Consider the following 23,816-nt stretch of genomic DNA (forward strand, 5'->3'; position numbering starts at 1 on the left):
TAAATAAAAGGACCAACCAAAAGCAAACCATCTCAAACAAGAGTAAGAAAAACGTTCATCTACTTTGTTTACAGTGAGTAGGATAAGTACTATACCTGAGAAGATCTACAAAACCCCAAAACAGAGAAGCACTTCCCCTCTGATTTATATTTCATTTGTTCTTCATCCACTTTAGAGAAAGGAACTATATCACTTCCATAGCGGAACCCTGGAGAACAAGAGAAGAGCATCTGTTAAGCATATGGGGCCTCATTTTCTACAAGCTGAAATTAGCCTGACGCGCACATTAGCAATACAAGCATGCTCCAGATCAAGCCTCCCTATACTGTTCCCAGGAATCAAATCACTGCCCCTTGTGACCAGTGGGGGAAAGCAGCAGCAGATACACAAACACCATATATGATACAGAGACGATTAAAATCTAATTACATTCTTTAAGCAGCATCTTCTGCAATCTAGTTACCTTAATGATTATCCAGCCCAGAAGAATGTAGCAAATGTAACGTACTAGTTATCCTCCAAAGATAAACTATGGTTGACTAAAGTACAAGTATGATTTGTAAACATAATAACAAGAACACATTTATTCGGAAACCTAGAGACCTGAAGAGAAAAATGCACAAAGGAAATTTTCAGAATAAAATGTTCTCAAAAATGCATGCTGGAGACATACAAATACCTAATAGAAGAAGCCAAAATTCTTCTATTTAGGAACATTCAATTGATAAGTTGGCTATTTCTCTGTATTTAAATTTACTTCATTTCTGGGATTATATTATTTTTTTCTTTTTAATAACTTTGGTTATTCATACAAATATAGGCTCTCGGTTTCTTAAAAATAACTCCTATGCTGTTCAGGGCCTCTGTTCTAGGGAAGGTCATGCCCTTTCAGTATACAGTCTCCTATGCTTGGGAGACAGAAGGATCATCAAAATGAAAGGATTCTGGCCTTGGGTAAATGGAAAGAAAAGCACATGTATCTTTACTCCAAGAAACAAATTTGTGTGTTTGGGGTAGATTCTATGATCCTGTGTTTATCTGTTCCTGTCAATCTGCTGATGCCATGCATTTAATGAAAAAGAAACACACTTGTGTTTTCATATATGTCTTTAAAAAAAGCTGGTGATGAAAACAAAAATCCCAACAAAAAATTATCAAGGGAATGTATGGCACATGATTAAGAGTGGTGTCTAAGCCAAATGTTTTTCATAACCCTTTTCTGTCATCAGACATCTTCTTACTTGAATTTTTTAACTTGAAAAGTCTAATTAAAACTGCCTTGTATTTTCTGGTTCATTTACTGAAAGAGTAAATCAGTATATAAATTTTGTACATGGCAAGACATATAGAATAGACTGCATCATGTAACCATGTTCCTTTGCACGCATATGTATGCTAGTACCTCTGTCTACACATTAGGGGTAGAAAGGGCAGGGCAAGAAAAGGAAGTACGTGGTAACCACACAAAGGTATGAGACAAAAGCTTCACTGCGCTCTCTGCACTCAAACAATGCTTAACCCTTCCCTCTCCATTGCTCTGCCAATACATTTCCTTTTTGCCTAAACAGAGCTGGTGTTTTTGCTGCATCCAAAAGAACCGGTGCTTGTCTCTGTGATATTAATCTTCCTAACACACAGCCTCAGTGACACTCTGTGCCTCAAAACTATAAACGGCCCCAGGTTGATTTCAAAATGAAGCATCAACTAGTCCGCCTGTCATTCAAAAAGCCCTTCCTAATTCAGAAGAGTACATAGAAACAGACTCTGAAGTAGGACAGTCCTGGGTTCAGATTCTGCTAGTGGCTAGCTGCATGACTTTGAATACGTTAATGAATGTCTTTCAGCCTCAATTCTTTCATCTGTAAAATGGCATTAACAAGAGTGGGATGCCCGCTTCATTAGGCTGTTGTGGTGATTAAAAGAGAAAATTCAGGCTATTAGCTACCACTGCCAAGTACTAAACTGTGTATGCCCAACACATCAACTCTATTACTTGATATCACTGAGAAGCCCTCCACTTAACCATGCTTCCTTTTCAGTCATTATATGAGGATCATAAGATTAGCAAGTGAGGGGGCCATGATTCTAACTCGGGTCTGACTCCAAAACTCGAGTTCTTAACCACACTACAAAACTGAATTAGTAGGGACTGCAGGATCCTATAATTACATTTTCTACCCATAAGTAACCAGAAGAAAAGAATCGCAATCTCCATCACCTTAACCACTCTCCCCCACCACACATATAAATATACACAAGCATATTAGTGCTTTGCAAATTAAAACTATACTGGGCATCATAAAGCCTGGCAATTAATTTATCTAAAAATTCTAGTTTCTACCTTAACCCATCATTTGGTATCTTGCCGTTTTAGCTCTTGAAAACTCAGACACTCTCAGCTAGTTCCTAAGCCCTCTGGATAGAGCTGCTGTCTAGACACGCCATACAGATCAAATGGATATAATGTATGAAGTACAACTTTAAACATCCAGCAAACATAAAGCCATATAATGAACACAAATGTTCCAGATCCCCTAAATTACCTTAAAGGAGAAAGCTGGCAAGATCCAGAATGCCTGAAACTGGCACTCAGAGGACTAATCACCATAGAAATAAAAAGTAAAATAAACAAAACAACTTGCTTCAGTCACATTAATAGAAGTATTCTCCTAGCTAGTATGTTTCCAACTTCAAAATAAAACCAAGTAGGGGTGTCTGGGTGGCTCAGTCAGTCAAGTGTCCGACTTTGGCGTAGGTCATGATCTCACGGTTTGTGAGTTCAAGCCCCACGTCAGACTCTCTGCTGTCCGTGCAGAGCCCACTTCAGATCATCTGTCCCACCAGCTCAGCTCGCATGTGCACTCACTCTCTCTCTCTCAAAAATAAATGAACCTTTAAAAAAACTAAAAAATAAATAAATAAATAAATAAATAAAACCAAGTATTAACTCCTGTCCCTTGGGCGTTTCAAACTCAGATGGAGTGCCCGGGTGCCCTCCAGGGAACGGTCCTGCCTAGGTCCCGATGAGCTACATTTAGTTAGGACCTAGCATCTCACCGATCCCGCCGACAGTTGTGTCTCTAGTACTCAGAAAAATATCTCCAAAAAATAACAATGGAGATCCTCATCGGCCTCACATTGGCCTTCGAAAACCTCTCTTAGACACAAGTGAAAACTCTTGCTGGCGTACCTTGAATAGTGTCTTCTTTTGGAACCTCCGTTTCGTCGTCATCCTGTAAGCAATAAACTGTTTCTTTTTGTATATCTTCTTTTTTTAGGGTTCTTGCATCCACAACTGTCCAAGACTTTTTAACTTTCTCCTGCATAATCTTATTTCCAAAAAGAAAAATAAAGGGAAAACAAAGAAAGCCAGGATTTTAATCAATAAAAAATGAAAATCAAATCTACTCTCTACAGGAAAAAAATTCAGAACAGTTACTCTAGCTAAACTGCTTTGCTCTTGCCTATTGTGGAAATTTTAAGTTTATTTCGTAACTCTATGTTTCATTTTCCCCCCAAGGTAACTGCCAGATACCTATTAGTATTTGTATGTACATAAATACTTTTTATACAAAACCTGCAGGCTAATAAAATGGGACCATACAATTTGTTACTACAGTTTTCCAATAAAGAAGAAAGGGAGAGCCATCTATCAGGAGCCAGAAATCAGTAAGGAAATCTGAAAAGGAAACTCGAAAAAAGAACAGGATGAGACTGCATTCTATTCTAGGCCTTGACGGCAGCTGAAACAAAGAAGTGCATCCAAGGTTTTCACAGGTGTAGCATGTGTTTTGGGATTAAGTCTTAGAATATACAAAAACATCTGAATATATAAACATATGTTTTTGTATATTTTCTATACTTAAATCTTTTTATGTATTTAGTTTGTACATTTAAGAAAAAAAGGCAAGCAGAGTCACAGGAAAACATGGAGCACAGACTCATACTGAAACTGGAATCCCATCAAATAACTACCAAATGCACCTTATTTCTAAAAGCATGCTCTTATGTACAAACATGCATATATAACAAAAGGCAATTTCTGAGTAACAAGTCACTATGTTTTTTAAGATTTTAAGTAATGTCCACCTAACATGGGGCTTGAACTCACAACCCCAAGATCAAGAGTTGCATGCTCCAATGACTGAGCCAGACTGGTGCCCTGACAAATCAGTATTTTTTGATACGTCATGGATGCTGTTACTACCAGATCATTAATAACTGGATTGGGTGAGACTGAGTGTCCAAAACTCTGGACTTCTTTAGTGTATATCTACAGTTCTGCTATGATACTATGGTGACATGACTTGATGTATTCCATTTTCTTTCCTTCAAAAAAAAAAAAAAAGAAAGAAACAAAAAAGAGACAGGAAGGAATTAACCTGGATTATAGACAATTCTTAAAACTTCCTCTCCTAATATGCTTTTTTACATAAAAGCTAAATAGAGATGGGAGGAACAAGGAGAGCAGTTAGAGAAGCAGTAATTATGGTACTGAATAACCCACACATGAATTGTCAGTTCCTTAAATAAGCATATTTGCCTGCCTGGCACATTGCTTGAAAAAACATGTATGGGGGCACCTGGGTAGCTCAGTCGGTTGAGTGTCCAACTTTGGCTCAGGTCATGATCTCACCGTTCATTCAAACCCCGTGTTGGGCTCTGTGCCGACAGCTCGGAGCCTGGAGCCTGCTTTGGATTCTGTGTCACCTCTTCTCTCTGCCCCTCCCCGCTCACACTACCTCTCTCAAAAATAAACAAACGTTAAAAAAATAAAATTTAAAAAATGTGAATGTATCACTCACCGCTTTGTAAGCCACAATTTTTATAGCCAAATTGGAGCCAATGGTCAGTGTGCAAAGCCAAGGGACGGAATACCTCTCAGTTTTCTTAAAGACACGCAGTTGTCTCAGACTCTCACTTCACCAAAAAAAAAAAAAAAAAAAAATTATATACACACACACACACCAAAAGCAACAATTTTAAAACACTAACTTGCACTGGATGATGCACTCAAGTTTTCTAGAATGAGAACGGAGTTGTCGTTGATGATAAGGAGGAACAGCAGGGGACAGCAGGAAAATGACAACCCCAAGTGAGGAGACAGCCAGAATACAACTGATTTGGCTTAGGAAGAAGTTGAATTACATTACTGACAGGTAAAAAAAAGAGCATCTCTTTCTTCCCCTACTCAATCTTCTCTTTCAACTTGGCCAGTGGTTAACATTTTTTTCAGGACCAAGAATATTTTGAGGATATGATAAAAGCACACCCATAAGAGTCTGCCCACAATTTAAAGGGTTCACCAACTCCCTGAAAACCATTCACCCTGGGGATAAGAACCCCTGCTCCAGAATATCAAAGAGTAGGTACCATCCTTTAACATCACTGTTCATAACTCTGTAATTTATTAGTTAATTCCAATCACCCTTAAATAAAAAGCACATATATATGCACATAGTAGAGAGTATTAAATATTCTCCAGGGGATAAAGGTATTTAGTCCATATTTAGTCTTAAGGTAATGCGGATAACTCTAGGCTTTTTATAGATGGGGATGGAGAATTGGGAAGTACCAACACAACGTAGAGTGCTACTTCATTTGAACAGAAGTCAAGATCAATTCTATTTTTATCTGGTCCCTAATCAAACACAGCAGAGAAGATTAGAGGAGATAAGTGGAATTTGTAGTATTCACTGAGAAAGGAATCAATGACCAAACACGCAAAGCACATAATCCAGACTATGATCAATCCTCCTAGTACAGATGGAAAACAGATCTACAAAAAGGTAAAGAGAATTATCTGACACCATTCAGAGTTATGGACAAAAAGGTTTCAAGAGGCTCCAACTTTCAGAAATAGTCTATAATGAACAGTAGATATTCTACTTGCTGCCCTGTTTGCAAAGTTTATGATACGCCTTGGCTTTGGATTTGTTGGGGGATGAATGGGTCTGAACCAGGTCTAACCTGTCCATAGGACCTCACTAGTTTGAGTGACATTAAAATCACCATGAGGTCTGAATTCTGTCCCAGGGCAAGTTCTAAAGACTAGCATCTAATACATAACATCTGAGAACAAATGGAACATTTTTGCAGTAGATTTAAATCTCCCCAAGTAGAAGTCTAGATAAGAACAAGTCTAGCCCAGTGCTCTCCCGTACAACTTTCTGCAATGATAGAAATGTTCTATTTCTAATCGTGCCAATCCAATAGGCTATTAAGCAAGCTCTTGGAAGGTGGCTAGTGTGACTGACTGAATTTTTAATTTTATTTAATTTTAATGAATTTAAATTTAAATAGCCACATGTGGATAACGGCTACTGTATCACATGGCAAAGTTCTGCTCCACATCTTCACAGAAGAGCCAACACCAAAGTAGCTTCAAACTGTGAGTGTCATCACATACACAGACAGTAATTTCCCTCCCTGCCATGATACAGGAAAATAAACTTTTTTTTTTTTAATTTTTTTTTTTCAACGTTTATTTATTTTTGGGACAGAGAGAGACAGAGCATGAACAGGGGAGGGGCAGAGAGAGAGGGAGGCACAGAATCGGAAACAGGCTCCAGGCTCTGAGCCATCAGCCCAGAGCCTGACGCGGGGCTCGAACTCCCGGACCGCGAGATCGTGACCTGGCTGAAGTCGGACGCTTAACCAACTGCGCCACCCAGGCGCCCCAGGAAAATAAACTTTTTTAACATTAATTTATATTGGCTTACAATTTTTATTTATGATACCATGATGAATATGTTAACTTAAGACATATTCTCGCATTAGAGCAAGCCATGTCCAAATTTGAAATAAACAATTTAGGAATATATATTTGCACATGCTACAGTAAGAACACACGTTATGACAGGAAACGTCACTTTACAGGATTCCTCACTGATTCCTTTGCCAACCCCTTGGGAAACTATCATTCAATTTCTAAAATTCTATTACCTACAATATTTCAAGGGTGTCTATATTTAGAAAATCAATACGTACTGTTTGTCAATTATATTTCACAAGAAATATTTTAAAATTGTGATTGAGGAAAACAAATTAGAGCATATATACCCTTAACTACTCAAAAAACTTAAAGGGGATCAGGGATTGGTACACCATTTCGTCCATAAAAATCAGAATATTTCTTACAGAATAACTGCTAATTCAAGAGTGGCTAATTAGGGAGCCCTCTGACCAAAAGAGAAATTTATATGGCTATGACTGAAAGTTAGAATCAATGTTTTCACCTCTTACCTGAAGGAATAAATTTCATCCAGCCCATCTTCACCTTCTAAAGACATCATCACCTTTTTCACCATCCGAATACCTTCTTTCTGCTGCTCAGTAATTCCTTTTAGAGGAAAGGAGGGTCCATGCTGGTCCAAGCAGGAGTTTCCATCTCCTCTGTCCCCGGTTCCATCCTCCTTGCCAACAGGGAATGGCAAACTATCAGGAAAAGATCGGCAGTTGTTCATAAGACAAGCTCTGAAGCCAAATAATAAACTTGGTTCCCCTCCTGTGACTGTCACTCGCTGGCTTATGAGAAAATGGGCATGCCACTCACCTGAGCTTTCAATCCCTCCTCTCTCAAATGGCACTTATCACCCTTAGTCAATATCCTATCAGTTTCGAGTGACCGAAGCCTTCTTGGTTTGGTTAAAAGAGTGGAATTTCTTGGTTTACATAGCCAAATAATTCAAAGTGCAGGGTGGCACGTGACCTTCGGATGACTGGACGCAGTCTCGCATGCCTCAAGGACCACCCCAACCCTCTCACTGTCCATTTCATCTCCATGTGCCCCTGTGCTGGCTCCACTCTCTCACTGGCTCCCTCCGCGTCACCCTTGAGCTCTTTCAAGCACACACTGCTGGTTCTGCTACCAAAGAGGAATGGACTACGTGTTTAATGCTCGACTCTCAATTCAAAAAAGCCAGGGATCAGTGATAACCTGGGGACCAGATCTAGAAGATGCTCGCTCTCATTCGAGCCAGGAGGTTAAAGTGCAGGAAGGACTGCTTCCTAGAAAAAGGCAGGTGATATTCTAGGCAGCCAAAAAGAAGAAGAATAAAAAATAAAATAAATAAAATAAATAAACACCTTTAATAATCCCTCATTTAAGGATTAAATCCCTCATTTAAGGATTAAATGGCAGAATGTGTATAATATACTTAATGTTATCTTTATTACTGTACATTTAGAATTCCCAGACAGACATCAGTGAATTGCTGGAAATAGGTAAAACCAATTCTTTCCCGTGTTTCATTCTGTTTGAAATGAGACTAAAACTACTAGATGGGGTTACCAGTCATGGAGATATTCAATAATCAATATACAAATTGAAAAATCAACCAACCAAGCGCATTTTATGATAATTCTCTACATGGTACTTCATAAATGTTTTCATGTAAACAACCTCATTTAATCCTACACATTAGGTGGATAAAAATTTCTACCTCCATTTCCTAAAAAGAAGCCGAAGCTGCATGGCAAAATCCGGCCGAGCCACAGCCAGTGAGCGATGTGCAGCGAGGACTCGGTCACCTGAGAGGGCAAGGCTCCTGCACCCGCAGTGTGTCACAGCACTGCCCCCAGAAACCCAAAGAGCAACCTTTGCAGTTCCCTCAACATCACCTACTGGTCAACTCTGTGTGGCTGGTTATTTTAAGGTGATTTCTTTACCATTTCATCTGCTATAACTAAAATAAAGCTTCCTGTTTAATTTTGTCGACGTATACCCAGCATGACAGATACGCACATCCTGCATGACCTATCAGATAAAGAGCTTCTACAGAGCAGGGCATGGGACACAGGGTTCACATCAGGCTGTGGCTGTTTCCATTAACAACCTAGAAGAGAGATGCAGCTCTTTCTGCCCACAGGTCCTGTCCTGGTGCTATAATAAAAACACCCTTTTGCACCAAAAAAACAAAACAAAAAAACAGACCTGGAAGATGGGAAAAGTGACATGAACATGAAGAGTCAGGAAGTTATCCTGGAAAAAGAAGTTACAGTAACAGTTCTTTCTACCATGCTTTTGACCAGATATAAACTTTCTCAGTAGCCAACAGAACAAACTAAAAATGAGGTCCAAGGAATGAGCCTACTCAGAACACGGTGGTTCTTAGACCTGCTGGTATTCTGTTTACTCCAATTACAACAATCATCCACGGGCTACACCAAACAATAAAACCAGAAACTCTACTTTGTTTGCCAGAGATCTGTAGCACAAGCACAAATACAAGAAAAAAAAACAGCCAAATAAGCAGGTAGTGGTAAGGCTACATTCCCTCTTCAACACGCTTTGCAGTATTACTCAGACAAAAAAGCAGCCTTTTCCAATGACATTGACAGAAGTGCAGGATGCTTCAACCCTGTAAAGGCATCCTGAAATTAGGAACAGGGAACAGAAGCCAGGCAGAGCTTTTGAAGTACTTAGAAAGCCTCAATTCAATAAGACGAAAAGTGTCACTTAAAAAGCACTTAATTTCTCTGAAGTACTATCTTAACAAGTATCAGTCTGATGGGTTATTCTGAACTATTTCTCTACAGTTCTACAGAAAGGAGCTGCCCCTCAGCAGTCTTAAGAGGTACATACATGCAAGAGAGGTTCTTAATTTCCAACGGCAGGCATTTCAAAGAAGCCGAAGGCTTACCATTCTGAGCTGGAGGCTTCCTGGTATAGCTCTCAGTCTGAAAAATGAGTGTACTCAGAAGACTGGTAAGTCAACATCCTATATTATCACTCTGCTTTCACCAAAAATAAAACAAGAAAAACAGGTTTCAAATGCAACAGGAAGGATTAGTGTGGTGAAAAAGAACTTTCTTGTTAGGGATTGAAGATAAAGAAAGTAAATGCCTGGGGAAGGAGGGACTCTGCCTTGCAACAAATTATGAGATATTTTGTGAACATTTTTGCTCAGAATCTGCATACCCCATGCCTAAATACACACAAGCAAATTACATCTTATGTACGTGTGTGTATCCTTTAGATTTAAAAGTTAAAAAATAAGCATTCTACAGGTTTAAAATAATTCTCAGGTTGACATTCCTCTCTACCTTAAAAACATCTACTGCTCGCAAAACAGTACTCTGGAACTGCTGAAGAAAAGAAACCATCAATCTGGTAATTGTTTGGATAAAGTCTTCTATGTAAGCAAGAAATAAACTGAATATCCTCCAAAGATTCCTGAATTCTTTGAGTCCAAGAAGCATGAACAAACCATCTACTACTGAGCTAAAATTCTGTGTCACTGTGACTTTCATCCCCTTACCATTAAAACTCAGAGTTCCTGGAATTAAGGGTACTCAGTGAATGTTTGCTGAGGTCAGTCATCTAACATATTTCAACTGTGAGCGCAAACAGAAGACTTGCGGGAACCAAGAGCTTTAGAAAGGGGCCCTACTCCCTGCGTTATGAGAGCACAGGATTGGTCTTCAGATGTTATTCTCATGATCTTACAAGAACTGCAGGGAGATGCCAGATTTCTCCAAGTTATGGATTATAATATCCAGCTGATCTTGGCTGAATGGGCTGCTGAGGTCAGTGAACACTTCAATATGCCTCTTTCCAAACTTCTTTCCTCTAAAAGAGAAAGTTATCACAATAAGAAATCATTCTCCTGAATTATCGCTTACAAACTCAAACGCACTTGGTCACTGGACTTAGAGACAGGCTAAGAAATGAATCTCAATACAGTTAAGAAATGTGATTACATTCTAGAACCCCACATATCACTGATGCTCAGTTAAGTTCTACTAAACATATAGTCAGCCTGGTTACAATTCATACATTTAGCATCTTGGGCAAAATTTTTGAGCATTGTGGATATTAAATCCCTGATCTCCCAACTTTAACTTCAGTTAAATATATGGTCACTGTGATTAGAAAGGATCCCTTGGGTGCCTGCGTGGCACAGTTGGTTGGACAGCTGACTTCAGCTCAGGTCATGATCTTGCGGTTCATGGGTTCGAGCCCCGCATCGGGCCCTGTGCTGAGAGCTCAGAGCCTGGAGCCTGCTTTGGATTCTGTGTCTCCCTCTCTCTCTCTGCTCCTCCCCTGCTTGTGCTCTGTGTCTGTCTCTCAAAAATAAATAAATGTTAAAAAAAAAATTTTTTTTTTTTTTTTTTTTTTTTTTAAAGAAAAGGATCCCTTTCCAGCCTCCACTTAGGCAGAGTATAAACAAGGAACTCTCCCAGTAACTACAACTTTGGTCTCCTGAGGGTTCACTTTCCAAACATGCTGGCTCAGTTCCACTCACAGGGCTACTGGCAGGATTTTACACAAAATGTACAGAGATTGAGAAATGAAAATACAAATTGAGGCCTGAGATTTTAGTACTAATGTTTTTCCTAACAGTCAAGGAATGGGTGGGTGTAAATAGATTCAAAGACCCATATTTTAAAGGCAAAATAATTAAATAATGAATCAGGTGGCTGGTCAGAGCTAGGCATTTTCTTTTTCTTTTTTTTAATACTACAATTTTATTTTTTTAATTTTATTTTTTTTAGTTATTTTAATTCCAGTTAGTTAACATATGGTGCTATATTAGTTTCATACATTTAATTTCAGTCAGATTATGAACAATACCATATAGAAGTTTTTAAAGTTCCTGGTAATTAAGTCAAATAGGAAGGAAGTTGAAATAAGCCAAACATGTATTTCTCCCAGAGAAATTCCCACAAACTATAGCCCTTGCTCTTTTTAAACTTAAAAAAGAGAGGCTGAACTGAACCATTGAATTCTATCAAATGGTTCTTTAGCCACACAAACATACTGCTTGATTAGCAATGAATCACACATGTACAGAATACAGCAACACATACAATTTCTGCAGAATGACTCATTTCCACCTCTCTTCAATTGAAGACACTTACACAGTTTCTTGTTGAATCACATCCATGCACACGATGAGTGCATCCAGGACTCAGCTAGTTAAGGGCAGAAAATATCACTAAACAGTCCCTTTATCCCAAGACCATGCAGCTTTTTTCCAGTGAAGTCCACAGTGCTTGAAACCGTGAACTCTGGGCTGACTCTGTGAGGATTTAAAAGCACTTGCCAAAGAGTGCTTTTTCCAACATTTATTTCACTAACATATAATCACATATGCTGTAATCACATATCACAGTATATATCCTGAAACATATAATCAGGAAAAATAAAATAAGCCCAAAGTAATCTAACACATTACCATGCATTGAAACAAAAATTATGATGTCATTTTACAATATCTAGAATCCATTTTTCGTGATTAGAGTCCACTCTTAAATATGACCTGAGCCATAATGTGGCATTTGTAAGTCACTCTTAGCACAGCAGCACCTCCCAGTGATCAGGGAGAACATTACGGTTTAGAAAAGTAAGAGTAACCACTTAAAATCATAGTACACGTGGAAGAAATTGGAAATCTCAGTTTAGATATCGGTCTGATTTTGGACACAAAAATACCCTCCATCCAGGAAAGCATAGGGAATGCTAATGCTACATTCTTCTACAAATATGTTCTTTACATGCAAACATTTCCAGCCATCACCACCACTAAACTTTCTGCAAATAACAATACAGAAATATACCCACTGGTATCTTTCCCTTATGGTGCCTCCGAACCACTCAGTACCACTAGTGCAGAGAAGGGGCAAGTGGCTAGAGGGTCAGGAGTGCAGATACCCAACCCAACCTGAATAAATCCCAACACACACCATCATCTCCATGTCTTCAGAGCCAAAAAATGCCCATATACTCAGAGGTGGGCTTCTAGTGAGCCTCACCAAACTGGATTATGATTCCTCAGATTAAAGGAAATTTCTGAAGAGTCTTCTCTGGCTGAAAAAGGATACAGTCAGCTTGTTGAGAACCTGGTTGGATTTTGCTTTCGATGTCCTCCAGCAGGTCAAAATCTGGTAGCATCAGGTGTCTGTGGACTGTGATGTTCTGATACTGATCCTTACCAGCAAGGGCATTCTCAGTACCATCTGTACCAAAAAGGACTAATGCAATTTCATCCTTGCTCTCAGCAAACACCTAGAGAAGAATGTTCAAAGGTTAAGAATCATAAACTACCACCTGAAAGGCAGTAGATACCTAACCTTCAAGGAGCAATACAACCATACCTCCCTATGGCATGTTCCTGGGTCCACTGTCAACAACAGAATACTGGGCTAGATGGCCCATGGGACAATGACAATTCACAGGTTCTAAGAAGACTTTTCCGTTGACTATAGGTCCCATCTCTCATTTCAACAGAATTACAGGTGGGAGAATGGGAGAGTGGTTAACTACTCTTGATAACTTCCAGCCCAATCAGACTCTAATTCTCAATGAAAACTAATTATGGATAATTTGAAAAGCTTTTACTCTTTTTGGAAGTATTTTCCAGAGGACTAAAAAAAAAAAATTACTGGTTCATATCCTCTAACCCAGCAATTTCATTCATAGGTATATATACCATAGAGAAATTCTTGCTCATGTACTCAAGAAGACAAGGACAAGAGAGTTCACTTCAGCACTGTTTATAACAGAGAAAAAGTAGAAACTGACCATCCATTCACAGAATGCAAAAACACATTGCAGAATATTTATACAATATTACACCCCAGTAAAAAAAAATGAATAATTTGTGCATGTTTTTCAGTATGAATAAATCTTATAATTGTGGTTGAAAAAAAATAAGTTGCAGAATTATATGTACCATATTATAACATTACATGTTTTGAAAGCTTCATACAATAGTAAATATTTATGAATATACTTATGTCCTAAACTATTAAATATACATGGTAAGGACTATGAAAATCCTGAAGTAAAGAGAGAAAGAAAAAGGAAAAAGAGGATCGGGAAGGGATACACAGGGACTCGCAAGTTTATCAGTAATTATTATTATTATTATTTTTTAAGCAAAAAAAGAAAAAGACGGGCATCTGGGTGGTTCAGTTGGATGAGCATCTGACTCTTGGTTTCAGCTCTGGTCATTATCTCTTGGTTATGGGATTGAACTCCACTTGGGCTTTGTGCTGAGCATGGTTGAGATTCTCTCCCTCTCCCTCTGCCCCTCCCCCGCATGTGTGCTCGCTCTCTCTCTCAAAATAAACATTTAAAAGAAGAAAAAGAAATCAAATATGGTAAAAAACTTGAGTACTGTATAGTGCTAGACAATGGGAAAATAGGTTTGCATCACAGTATTCTCTGTATTTGCCTCCTTCCTGAAACATTTCATAATAAAATGCAAAAACAAAAAACAGGATCTAACAAAAACACAGTCTTGTTCCCACCTACTTAACCGTAGCCTTCTCCACCAGTGGGAAGAGTGCTGTGTAGACAGAGGATGGAATTGTGTCTTTCCTCATTCTGGTTTGGTCTGTTAAGTTCCCCAGTGTGTTAAGAATTGCAAATACATCCCCGGTTGCACCTGGAGAAAAAAATTCCAGCTGCTGGGCTTCAAACATGTCCAGCACACCATGGGGCAGGCCAGCTAGAACTCTATTTGCATCCTGGGCAAGGATTCCTATTAAAGCCAGGTAATCCTGCTCAACAACAAAACTTCAGCCAGGAGAGGGAAGGCAATTCTGAGTGCAGCATGAGACTGGCATCAGGTATTGTCTCCTAGCCTTCCAGATCCACACTGCCACGGAATAGGCAGAGCCAAAAATAAAAACTGAAAGCACAGTTTCTTTAAAAAAAAAAAAAAAAAAAAAAAAAATCTATGCACTGGGGTACATGGCAGCATTACTGAAATACAACTAATACAAATTACTATAACCAGGAATGGAGTTAGAACATTCTCTTCTTGACACATTAAGGAATCCAGGTCATCAGAATTTGTTAAAATCTAGGATGACAGGTAGGGTGTCAGTGTCACAGTGAAAAGGGCAACACCCAGAGCAAACAGGTGTCCAGGAGGAATAGCAGTTGCCAGTGAATGAAGAATTTCGTGGACTTAGCAAAAGTAGCACTCGTACCAGGTAGAAGGGACAGAAATCAAGAGAGGAATGTCATTTACCACCCACCTCCCATCCCTGCCCCGCTGAATGTGAGTGGGTCTTAGTGACTTGCTAGACTAACAACAGCAGAAATGACTTTCTGGGATTTCTAAAGATAGGTCATAAAAAGCCACATAGACAGGTCACTCTTAGGAACCCTCTTGCAATGTTGGTGGGAATGAAAACTGGTGCGGCCACACTGGAGAGCTGTACAGAGTTTCTCAAAAAACTAAAAACTGAACTACCCTATGATCCAGCAATTGTACTATAAGGTCTTTACCCAAAGGATACAAAAATACAGATTTGAAAGGGTACATGCACCCCAACATTTATAGCAGCATTATCAACAACAGCTAAACTACGAAGAGAGCCCAAGTGTCTATTGACTGATGAGTGGATAAAGAAGATGTGATATATATCTACAATGAAATATTTACTCAGCCATCAAAAAGAATCAAACCTTGCCATTTGCAATGACATGGATAGAGCCAGAATGTATTATACTAAGGGAAATAAGTCAATCAGACACAGACAAATACCACATCATTTCACTCAAACGTGGAATTTAAGAAACAAAACAGATGAACATACGGGAAGGGGAAAAAATGAGGAGGAAAAACACATCACAAGAGACTGTCAACGACAGAAAACAAACTGAGGGCTGATAGTGATAGATGGGGGATGGGCTACATGGGTGACGGGTACTAAGGAGGGCACTGGGGATGAGCACTGGGTGTTGTATGGAAGTGATGAATCACTGAAGTCTATTCCTGTGACTAATATTGCACTGTATGTTAACTAAAATTTAAATTGAAGAAAAAAAATTTTTCCTTCTTCGGACTTTCCCTCTTAGGCCCAGCTGCCACACTGTGAGAATCCCAAGCTCCATGGAACAACCACATGTAAGAGTTCTGATGGATAGCCCCAGCTGAGTTCAAAACCACCAGAAGACATAACTACTAGCCATGGGAGTGAGCCATGTGAGACGTCTGGCTCAGTTTAGCCCTCAAATGATTCAGCCCAGCCACCATCTGAGTGGACCTACACAAGAGGCCACAGAGGCCCAGCTGAGCCACCCAGTCATCCCCAAACCATGAGAACTGATTCAAAAAAAAAAAAAAATCATTTAAGACATGAAGTTTTGGGATAGTATGTTACCAGCAAAAGGTAACTGGAACAGGATTTGTTCAAGATTACCAGGTTAGTAAATGACACGGCAGAGCAAAGATTCAAACCCAGGCCACCTGGCTCCAGAGATTATTACATTGTCTTGTTTCTCATGAAAACTGTAATTTCTACTGTAGAGGCCAGAAGAAAGGAAGAAAAAAATGTCAGGCTCTAGTGCTAGTTGGACTTACACATAAGTATATGTAAAAAACCTCCTCAGATTCCCACAAACACTGGGGCCAGACATCATAAGCAGGCTGGTATCTTGTGTTACTAAGTGGAGACAACAACCAGTTAAAACATGAGTTACGAGCTCAAGGCCAGGCTGAAACTTACCTGTCGCTGCACAAACATGGTCATCAACTTCTTTGCTAGTTCAAATGGAGATTCTTCACCAGGAAGGGAGTTACTCATGGCAGACCCCACATCCATACAGAGCACAATAGCTGCCTAGAAACAAAGTTCCAAAGAGTGAGAAAATGTTAATGGTCATAAAAAAGAAAACAGATATGTCCTTTTCTTATTTCACCCACAGAACCTGTACTTTAGGGAACTTAGGGGACGCATGGCAAAGGGGGGAGGGGGTGTTCCACCTAGTGTATGTAAGACATGTAAATGTTTACTACAGAGAAACTTTACTTTTGTTTTTTTTTTTTAATGTTGATTTTTGAGAGAGAGAGAGAGACAGAGCATGAGCAGAGGAGGGGGAGAGAGACAGACGGAGATACAGAATCTGAAGTAGGATCCAGGCTCTGAGCTATTAGCACAGAGCAAGGCTTGAACTCACAGACCATGAGATCATGACCTGAGCTGAAATCAGATGCTCAACTGATGAGCTACCCAGGCTCCCCACTACAGAGAAACTTTAAAATTGCCCTAATATTTTCTAAAAGATAGAAAGCAAGTGGGGCACCTGGCTAGTTCAGTCAGTAGATCACACGACTTCTAATCTAGGGGTCATGAGTTCAAGCCCCACATTGGGCATGGAGCCTATTTAGAAAGCCAGGGAGCACATGGCTGGTTCAGTTGGTTAAACGTCCAACTTTTTTTTTTTTTTTTTTAAATTTTTTTTTTTTCAACGTTTATTTATTTTTGGGACAGAGAGAGACAGAGCATGAACGGGGGAGGGGCAGAGAGAGAGGGAGACACAGAATCGGAAACAGGCTCCAGGCTCCGAGCCATCAGCCCAGAGCCTGACGCGGGGCTCGAACTCACGGACCGCGAGATCGTGACCTGGCTGAAGTCGGACGCTTAACCGACTGCGCCACCCAGGCGCCCCAAACGTCCAACTTTTCATCTCAGCTCAAGTCTTGACCTCAGGGTTGTGAGTTCAAGCCCCGTATTGGGCTCCACACTGGGTATGGAGCCTACTTAAAAAAAAAAAAGATAGAAAGCCAGGATAGGAGCATGCTCCAGGAAGCTGCTGCTCCTTTGGCCTGAGCCCAAGAATAAACTCATGGGAAGCAAATCTGAAAACCCATAGGCCAGAGCTAAATCCAGCCCATCTGAGCCCAAAATACATCAGACATACTGCAGCTGATTTGTAGAACCACAAGCATGAGAACAGAGAACAGATGCTTATTCTGTAAGTTACTGATTTGGGGATAGCTTGTTATGAAGCATTTTTGTGGCAACAGGAGACTGCTACAATCTTTATGTACTAAAATGATACACCCCAGCAATTTAAATCAGTTTGGGAACTGGGGATCTAGAATGAAGACTAAGACACCAAATCTATTCTGGTAGGGGACATAGACACATAAACAAATAATACCAGCACAATATTCCATGACAGATGTGGGCAGTGGGCACTAAAAGAATACACAGGAGGATCATCTATCCAAGACTGGTAGAAGGGATAGAGGAGGAGTAAGGAGGCAGAAGAGGTTTCTGGATGTGGTTTTTGGGTGAGTCTTAAAGAATGTTTAGGAGTTAATCATGTGAATAAGGAGAGTTACAGGTAGAGGAACCACATAAATAAAGACACCTAGTCATTAGATAGCAATCACATACATAGAGGACTAAGGAAATAGGGGAAATAAACTAAAATAAAATGGTTACATGTAAAGTTCTATGTCTGACATCCAGAATTCAACTGAATATGAGCTGAAAGAGATCTGAACAAATAGCAACTCACAATTTCAGTGTGGATTATACAAATGAGTCACCAGTATGACATGGCTACAGCACTACATCTCCCACACCTATCTCATCCCATCCTCCAAAATATTTTAGGTTGTATCAACAGTGTACTGAATTCAAAGAAGGAAAACAAAGTTCTTCTGGTGAAAAAAGACTAGATTAGCAAACCGGAGACCATCAGGTCCCACCTTCATTACAAATTAGCTCTGAGTCCTTCGGAATGTCACATAAAACCTCACTGTTAATTCAGAGGCAGGAAGCAGTTGTTGAACTAGATGAGATCCAAGGCCTTTTCCAGAGTTAACAATCTTTAGCAATGACAGCCTCACCTGTGCTTTGTACTGATCAGACCACATTTGACAAACTGTGAGCTGTCCTGAGCACCCTATCTTAGGAGAAATACTAATTACAAAAGAACATGAAATAAGCAGATTAGAGAAGGATCTAGAGAAAATGTGATGTGAGGAACAGTTTGAAAAAACTAGGTATCTGAGCCAGATGAGAAGATTTAGGAGAACATGATAGTTCTGCCCAAATATTTGGCACCTGTGCTATAAAAGAATTGGCCAGAGAGAATGAGCAAGAATAGGATCAACATATGGAAGTTACAGGAAGACTGGTTTGACTCTATGAAAAGAGGAAAAATAACATTAAGAAGTGATCAATAAAAGAACCACTGTTTTCTGAAGCAGTGATCTCCTGATCCTAGGAGTGTCAGAAAAATCTAGATGAGTTCCTATCAGAGAAGTTACAGATGATTTCTAAGTTTGGTTATATCTCAGGTAACACGTGGAAACTTAAGTTTTTCCCTAGTTTAAAAAGCACTGAACATAAATGCACTAATATGAAGAGATTTCTAGAGTAAAGACAGTACGTTTGAAGAAAAGTTGGTAATAAACTACAAACTTCCCTTGAGAACAACAAAATTTACACCCCATAGTTTCAATGCCCTGATTATAAGAATCTTTAAAAAATTTAAGAGTCCCAAAATATGTTGCTGCATTTATCTAATACACATTCATAAAAGCTATTTTTAAACCAGAAAACTCTAAGAGGACTAAAAGTCTTTTAGTAGGAATCAAGTATCCAAAAAAATGGCATCAAGGGGCTTCAAAATATGCAACTTCTTTCCGGAACCAAAAGAATGGTCTGTGTAACACTTCCAACTTCCTTTCTGGCAAGGAATAAGAAAACCAGGGAAAGGAAACTGAGCAACACAGTAACTCTTCATTAACACACGGAAACAATACAGACTGTGAGAATTTTGCTGCAAGTCCACCTGCCATAAACAGTTGCTCCACTAGAGCTGCAGTATTTTCAGCAACTGAAAGGAAGGAACAAAAAGGTAAGTGGCATCGAATGCTCATAATCGCTTTAATCCACATTTCCCAATGGGGACTTGAGGGGACTAGGGATCGTTGTTGAAATTCCTATCTTGTTTATCTGTATACGGGATGCCTAGTAAAGGGCCTAGCCTTTGGATAGTTGAATGGATGAACAAACAATTCCCTGGAACACATCTCCCTCTAGTGATCATTCAGAGACAACCACCACTCTCTGCCTATATTGAAAAAAGTCATTTAAAAATTCCATCATAATGTCTATTATTAATGTGGGACACTGAGGGTCACAGGCTTCTAGCAACACAGATAGGGCTCTGAAACCTGACAGCCTCGGGTCACGTATGAATTCCACCTCTTACGGACTGGATAACCTTGGGCTAATCATTTCACTTTCTTTATGCCCCAGTTTTCTCAACTGTAAACTGGGAATCACAGTTCTCACCTCATGGGTTTGTTGTGGAGATTACATGGGATAAGAATAAAGCATTTACATCAGTGCCTTACAGGGTAAATTTTCGATAAATGTGAAAGATTGTTACAGAGGTAATAACATGGCACTTTACGTTTTAAGTTACGTATTTTACTCACAGACCCTCTCTGAACTTCTCCAAGTCTGTGGGTAGGTGCTTATCAAACCTTTCATTCTCGTATAGATTTTATAAAAACTAAGGCTCAGAAATGGAGGAGTTGGAAGAAGTGATGGAGGAGAAGAGGTTGGACTAAGAAAGAAAGAGGGTGGGGAACAGGTGGGACAAGGAGGTGATGAGGAGGAAGTCAGAGGATGGGAGGGCCGAGGAGGTGGAGCGAGGTTGGAGTAGACGAGGCTCAAATTCAGGTCTTCCGACTCCAAATCCTGTTTTTCTCAGCGCAGCCTTCGGGCCGGCCCTCGGGATCCGGCCACGGGCCGCCGCGATCACCTCTTCTTTCCCCCATTCTTGGCACCGCGGTGATCCCATGATTCCTGCTTCCGAACCACCCTCTCCGGATGCCCTGCACCAGGAAAACCCAAGGCCACGCTCTGTCTACCTTACTCCTGGACCGCGCCATGTTGTCCGCGCGCGGGTGCCGCAGCCACCTCTTCCGGGCAGGAACCCCGCGCACCGCTGCAAAGGTCCGGCGGAGTCGGAGGCAGGGCGTCGTAAAAAGGGCCGCAACTCAAGGAGCCTGGAAGAGGCGGGGAAACTGTGCGCTGACGCTCAGAGCATGCGCAGATACCTTGCGTCCTGCCTTGGTGAGGCGCTTGGGGACCTGGAGCTGCTCAGGTCTTTAGAATTAGGTAAAGATGGATCGCTGCTGTCAAAGATTCGCTTCCCTTTGCCGTTATTGAGAGTAATCCCTGCAGCAGTTAGTGTCAGAGTTCTGGAGTTCGAGTTCTTTGGGTAGGAGTATGAATCCAGAAAATCACCTAGCTTCTCTAAAATCCTGTTGTGGGCGTTTTTGTTTTTGTTTTTGTTTTGTTTTGTTTTTCAAAAAGGGGCTAATGAAAGAGTAAACAGATGCGATGACTTTGGAACCAACTACTGAAGGAAGATTTCCAGGCAATCAGGAGTGGGATTGATTCCTTTCTTTGCAGAGGAAATGGGACGTGCACAGGCCAGGAAGCAGGACATAGCACCCGCTAAGGATTTCCCAGTAGTCTGAAGTGTTGCTGGCTTGGAAGGGAGGAGGTGAGGTTTAATTCCAAAAGCAAATCTAGGGAGGTGTTCTAGATCTGGGGGCTATCAGTCACAGTGCCTGACATGCTCACTGCCCCTTTCAAAAGAAAGTGCCCAGCTTGCTTTAGCCTTGCACAGAAACAGCGATCTTCTATACCGAATGACCAACTAGCTGAGAGGTGATTGCACGAAGGGTCCGGCAATCTGCACAATAGCTGCAAACTTATGTCCAAACCGGGGAATCAAATCCAACCAGATTCTCTCCCTCTTGCAGATGGGCCTGGGATAAGCAGAAACTGAAGCTGAAAAGATAAGGATACCATGAGGAAGGAGGGGCCTGGAGGGAGACAGTGTTATCCACTGGTGCCAGTAGAGTCAGACATTTTCAGAGCGTGCTCATAGAACTGGGGAGGCTCTTCATGATGAGGAGAGCAAAGGCAAAAAAGATGTAAGTAAAATTAAATTTCCTTACAACTTGCAGTCCATTAACAAATACTTGAGACAGGCAGAGGATGACATTCCTCAAGGAACTCACAACTGCCTTAATGTCAATGCTGTGATAGAGGCAAAAAGCAACTGTAGCTTGACAATAGCCAGACCTCTAAGATCCTGTAAGTCATCTTTAATATATGAAAATCCATTTTAGAATCTTCCTTTGTCTTCACCCACCTACCCCCCTACTTAAAAGTATATAACCAATTGCTCCTCACCATCCCAACCTTTTTCTGCCCACACGTCTGGTCCTTGTGTTTTAATAAAAACGTTTTTTAATGAAAAAAATAAAAACATTTTTTAATTACAAAAATGTTGATCATGTGCTCACAGCCCATGTCACATCACTTCAAGCTTTTGGTTCAAACCCAAGGGGTTCTTTTAAAACTCAAATATTTAAAAATTTTTTTCTATGTAACAAGTAGATAGAATTACTGGAAATTCACTATGGTGAAGGAAATTTGTAACCTTCATGTTGATGAGAGAAAAACTCTCGAAAGGCCTGATAGACAAAGAAAGCCATTCTAGGTTTCTTACTAAGTCAGCATGACTGTATGTAACCTGATTTATGGGCTGCCACATGTACATCATACATATGCTTTGTGGATGACGGAACCCATCTTGTCCTTGAGTTATCGATCAATACTCGTACTCCCTGCATCCCTTTGCGTTTAAGCTGGTGATTCGTGCCTTACAGTACATAACCCTGTAAAAACTTCATTCTCCAAAGAGCATGAATCTCTGTAAAAACTTCATTCCCAAAGAGCATGAATCTCTGTAAAAACTTCATTCTCCAAAGAGCATGTCATCACTTGGGCTTGAATAAAAGTCTTTCTTACTTTTAGAGATTCTAAAAGGTTTGTTCATTTTGTGTCAACAATGTCTGTGCTTTTGTCTTGCATGTCGTTTCTAGTTCTTCTCTTTTCTCTTCCTCTTCCTCCCTCTTCCCCACTCTCTCACACCCACACATTCTCCAGTACAGGTTCCTTTCCTGGGAGGAATAAGAGATTCTAGTACTTCTGCTTGTTTGCATCTTAAAAGGGGAGGGGGGAGGGGGAATTATGTCATCCAGGAAGCTGTTGCAATGGATGGCCATCAAGGGCACAAGGAAACTTTTAGGTCATCTAAACTTTTTAAAAGTTAGCATCTTGTTATATTGAAAATCCTGGAGGGGTGCCTGGGTGGCTCAGTCAGTTAAGCATGCAACTCTTGGTTTCGGCTCAGGTCATGATCTCATGGTTTGTTGAGTCTGGGCCCTGCCTCAGGCTCTGTGCTAACAGCGCAGAGCCTATGTGGGATTCTTTCTCTCCCTCACTTTCTGCCCCTCCACTACTCATTCTCTCTCTCTCCCTCTCTCTCTCTCTCTCTCTCAAAATGAATAAATAAATTAAAAAAAATGAAAATCCTGCAGAATAAGGGTTTTATGCCCCCTTGGACTTGAACTGACATGAAAGTGTTGCTTAATGTCAATAGACAGGATGGTTTAGAAATAGCAATATCATCATGCTGGATCAATTATAGTTTACCCAGCTCAGTGTATTATGGCTGCAAAGCAGTTGGAAAGCATAGTCTTCCTTCCTGATATTCACCATGAAGATTGAATAACTATGAGCTAACAGAATGTTCCTGTATGGTATTTATTCTCTAGGTATTTGCTAACAGCAAAGATGAGATCGCTTTAGATCTGTTTAACTTTTCCTGCCTCTAGTCTAGGCTTTTACAAACCTTGTTAGAGCCCTTTTTGAATGATTGCAGTTTATAAGCCCATTTGTTTCACTAGGTTGTGAGCCTAACTAGGATGAAGGCCATGTCCTCTTCATCTAAGAATCCCTTGAACCTCACCTTCACCCCATCCTCCTCCATGCCACCATGGCCACTATACCCTAGTCCTAATCATGATTATGTTTGGCCTTGGCCATTGGTTTCCCTCATCCCAGAAAAATGTGACAAGTGTGGTTGCAACTTCCTAATGGAGGCTTAGGTAAATCCCCTTAAATTAGTGGAAAGATTCAAGATATAAGGATCCATATGAAGATGGTTATACATATAT

At 40.3% G+C, this 23,816-nt stretch overlaps 1 protein-coding gene across 1 annotated transcript in view; it reads right to left on the reverse strand.

Annotated features, from left to right (window-relative positions):
• Positions 1-20,726, reverse strand: part of XRCC5 (X-ray repair cross complementing 5) — a 91,503-nt gene extending 70,777 nt beyond the window's left edge. The window contains exons 1-9 of the mRNA XM_047083864.1: positions 20,646-20,726; positions 16,471-16,584; positions 12,829-13,012; positions 11,866-11,914; positions 10,451-10,573; positions 7,246-7,437; positions 4,806-4,920; positions 3,191-3,329; positions 96-208 (exon numbers count right to left, since the gene is read on the reverse strand). Coding sequence (XP_046939820.1) covers positions 96-208; positions 3,191-3,329; positions 4,806-4,920; positions 7,246-7,437; positions 10,451-10,573; positions 11,866-11,914; positions 12,829-13,012; positions 16,471-16,584; positions 20,646-20,666 — 1,050 coding nt within the window. The 5' untranslated portion in view covers positions 20,667-20,726. The remainder of the gene's footprint in view (positions 1-95; positions 209-3,190; positions 3,330-4,805; positions 4,921-7,245; positions 7,438-10,450; positions 10,574-11,865; positions 11,915-12,828; positions 13,013-16,470; positions 16,585-20,645) is intronic.
• Between the last annotated feature and the right edge of the window lie 3,090 nt (positions 20,727-23,816).

The sequence above is a fragment of the Lynx rufus genome, unplaced genomic scaffold, assembly GCF_022079265.1.
Source record: "Lynx rufus isolate CCGP_SWC_20201006 ecotype Redwood Valley unplaced genomic scaffold, mLynRuf1.p SCAF_2, whole genome shotgun sequence".
Classification (NCBI taxonomy): domain Eukaryota; kingdom Metazoa; phylum Chordata; class Mammalia; order Carnivora; family Felidae; genus Lynx; species Lynx rufus.